This window comes from Rhamphochromis longiceps, linkage group LG2, assembly GCF_057381845.1.
Source record: "Rhamphochromis longiceps isolate RC_006_pf linkage group LG2, R_longiceps_female_GT1.1, whole genome shotgun sequence".
NCBI classification, from domain to species: domain Eukaryota; kingdom Metazoa; phylum Chordata; class Actinopteri; order Cichliformes; family Cichlidae; genus Rhamphochromis; species Rhamphochromis longiceps.
Genome location: NC_140558.1, coordinates 29,352,099 through 29,355,952, shown reverse-complemented (window position 1 = coordinate 29,355,952; position 3,854 = coordinate 29,352,099). Strand labels below are relative to the sequence as shown.

Genomic DNA, 3,854 nt, shown 5'->3' with positions numbered 1-3,854 from the left:
TTTGATGCTTTGTTAATTTTTTTTAAACAAAGATTTAATGTTTCATGCAAAAAAAGAGAGAGAAAGACAGAAGTTTGTTTGTTTTTTGTTTTGTTTTGTTTTGTTTTTTTGGCTGTAAAAAGAGTGGAAACATCTGGGGAAAAGAAAACAGCTGATACTAGTCAAAGACAACAAGACAGGGAGGTAAACTAAAAAAGAGCTGAGGCTCAAAATACAAGAGAATATGTTAAGGTTCAGAAATATTGGGATGGACACCAGAGGAAAAACCCACAATAACAACACTGGTCCGGTCGGGTTGAGTCAAACGATGATTTAATGATCACACACGTGGGAGATGGACACTGTATGCAGACAGTCTCAGATCTCATCTCAAAAAACACATCACCATAGTTTTATGAAATCAGGGTATTAGAACGCCCCCTCATGCGTAGTGACAGGTGTAATACAATCAATGTTGACAATTTTATTTAACACAAAGAATAACATTGTCTCCTTCCCGAGGGCAGACGCTGACTGCCCCCGTCTCCTGGAACCGTCTGTACCCTGCTAAGACACAACATGGCAGCTACAAGGACTCTTTCATTTGTTAAGACCATCAGTGTGTATTGCTCTAAATCAAGTCTATAATATTAAATGAATATTGCTGGATCAGCTACTTCTACTTAAAACATATTAAAACATGACTAAGCACAAAATCATCAAGAATAACATCTTATAAGTGCTGTGTAAGCGCGTGCGGCCTTCCAAGCTCAAAGCCTTTGCCCTCCATAGATCAGCCAGACTCGCGCTGGCTGTAGCTTTTAACCTTTAATTACCTTGAGCACAACTCTAGAAAAAGCAACAAACTGCAATGTGTATGGAATGATCATGGTTACATCTGCAATGGAAAATCATGTTATTATTCTGGTACCTGTAAGAAAAAGATCAAACTGAAATTATAGCCATCACTGTAAATGCAAAGAATAATGTAAGATCAAAAACTTCAATTTATGCTTAATGCAAAGCTGGTTATATACTTCTAATGAATTAATAATGCCATATTAAAATATTAAATGATAATGAGAAAAACATCCCCTCCTTATTCTACAATTCCCTCTGTTGACCTCTGGAGAATCCAGAGGTCACAAACAGTTGTGTCCCTCCTTGGCCTACACATTCAGTTCCACATGCATCCTTGGCATCATTGACATTGGAGTAATGACTCCAGGGTCCACTGCCCTCACAGACATACTTACAAACATTCTTCTGGCACAAGGGATGAGACAACAACAAATAACCATAATACCCACCACAACAGACAAAGAAAACATGACCGAAGCGATGACCCCCTTCCACCGTCCGAACACTCAGGTCAGCCAGCCTTCCAACGGATTACCAACACCGGAGTGATCATGCATAGTTTCAGAAAGGCTCTTTAGGCCCTCCAGAGCCTTGGTTACCGACACATTTGGAGCAGTCTTGTTTGGAATAAAATTACAACACTGATCGGCCAATATAGGACAAACGCCCCCTTTTTGTCCGCTAACGACATGTCAAGGGCCATTCTATTCTGCGCTCCCATTAACGAGGTCGGACCCACCTGCTCCGCCAACCCCTCCATGCCGTCTCTGGTGAGGTTAGAGAGCCTCAGTACATTATAGTGAACAGAATTAATCCTATCTACATTCTTGTGTTCTTAACCCTTTTGGATCAACCCCCGCTATTTCCACCCCCAGAACCAAATACATAGATTGTTTGCGGTGCCAATTCCCCAATGATAAAGTTAACGCGTTTCCAGAGGGGCTGAAATCCCTCTGTAGTTTAAGCCCGTTTTCTGGTCCTGATTCTAACGGTTCCCAATTTTGCCCAGTGTAACCCCTTACCTGGTCCCAATTACGGCACCAGCTGTCATAAGGACGATTTCCCCTCTCGCAGTGCGTACTCACTGAATAATCCCAACAGACCCACACATTGTATCCCCTCCAAGCACTGCCGACGTCCCTGCAATTAACAACATCACACAGATCAAACGTAAAGGAAGTTGTGGCGCCAATAACATAATCTAATTCTAAACCACCATATGTGCTGAGACACTCATCCTTTTTACCAGAGACCTCGCGCTTCACTCTTGCCCGCAGCTTTAAATCACTATAGATCACGCGTGATGTAATTGGTGTATCAAACAACGCCGGACTGGCATGGCCTCCGTGCTCAGACTGGTTTCCCGGGTCGGTCTGCAACAAACAAATCAAAAAACAAATAGCCATGATTAGCAACATAGTTGACATCAAACTCATAATAATTTTGAACATTGTGATGGCCTTTGAAACTCTTCTTTCATCACCAGTGTCTAATTGTTGTGATGGCATGGTGGTATGTGAATGTTATGGTGTAGTAAAAAGTTCAAAGCCCTTTATCAGAGCCTCTCTCTTGTTTTTGGTGTTCAGTGTGGTACCGCTCCTTTTCGTTGGCGCGGCGATCTCCTCCTTGGCTGCTCTTCTTTCTTCGACCTTCCGGGTAGACTACCGGTCGGCCCGTTACACAGGTGTGAGGGATTATTCTGCCGCTCAATTTCACCTGCGTTGGGTTGAGATTGATCCTTCCCCACCAAGCCCTCGTGCGCGGCTGCGCACTGCGTCCAGTGATACCAGGTGTCGCCTTTCCCCTTCAGTTGGACCGCTGTCGCCGTCCGAGCCGATACCTCACATGGACCAGTCCAGCGAGGCTCCTTCCACTTTCGTTTGATGACTCTCAGCCACACTGTTTTCGCGTCCGGGACCTCTCCTTCTCCTGTGGGCCCTTCACCAGCCGCCTGTTTTGTGAAACTGGACACTAGCGCCTTTAGCTCGTTCCAGTAGTCTGCGTGGGACCGGTTCCCCTTTTCGTCCCGTTCAACCGAGCCCACCGTCCAAGGTGTCGGAAACTGTCTCCCGGTTTGCAGCTCGTATGGTGTAAAACCTGTGGATTGATTAGCAGAACATCTTATGGTCATCAACGCAACCGGCAGGGCTGCGACCCAATTTAGCCCTGTTTGCGCGCAGATTTTTGCCAATTTGTTTTTCAAATTTAGGTTCATTCTTTCTACTTTCCCCTGAGACTGAGGATGATAGACCGTTCCAAATTTATGCTGGACGCCCAACATTTTTCGACTTTTTCCAAATCTTGATTTTTAAAATGGGTTCCATTATCTGATCTAATTCTTTTCGGGAACCCATGACGGGGAATGTAATGATTGATTAAACACTTAACGACAGTCTTAGCATCCTCCTTTTTTGTAGCCCAGGCCTCTGGCCAGCCGGTCAGAGCATCAACACACTAACAAATATCTTACACCGCCCGGCCCGGAATCAATCATATCAGTAAAATCAATAACAATCTCCTCTCCCGGCCTCTCAGGGGGCCGAAACTTACCCACTTCCGGTTTTACTGCTGGCTTAGGATTGTGTGCCCCACAGATTAAGCTCATCCTGGCCTTCTCTCTTATCATTCCTCGCAGCTCAGGATGCCACCAATGACACAAATTTCTTTCCATCTGGGCTCTCCCCACGTGGGCAAGTCCGTGGGCTTCATCCACCTTCTGTTCTGCCATTTTGGCTGTCAGCACGGGGCGCCCGTCTGGCCCCCTCCACAAATGTCCATCCTGCCAGGCTCCTTTGTTTTTCCACACCCCCTTTTCCTCTGGGGATGCCTCCTCCTGGGCCTGTTTGACTTCCTCAATCAGATCAACAGATATCTCCTCTTCTGGAGTTACCTGTATCATTTGTCTCCGTCCTTTGTAGCCTGCGGCCTCCTTTGCGGCTTCGTCTGCTCTCTGGTTTCCTTTTTCCACCATGCTGGTTCCTTGGGAGTGAGCTTTGCATTTTATAATGCTCACC

At 45.6% G+C, this 3,854-nt stretch overlaps 1 protein-coding gene across 1 annotated transcript; it reads right to left on the bottom strand.

Annotated features, from left to right (window-relative positions):
- Positions 1-266: 266 nt before the first annotated feature.
- Positions 267-3,854, bottom strand: LOC146677404 (uncharacterized). The gene is made up of 2 exons (XM_085381907.1): positions 3,391-3,854; positions 267-2,937 (listed from the first exon to the last, which is right to left on the bottom strand). The coding sequence occupies exons 1-2, from the start codon at positions 3,809-3,811 to the stop codon at positions 2,423-2,425; spliced, it is 936 nt and encodes a 311-aa protein (XP_085238033.1). The 5' UTR covers positions 3,812-3,854; the 3' UTR covers positions 267-2,422.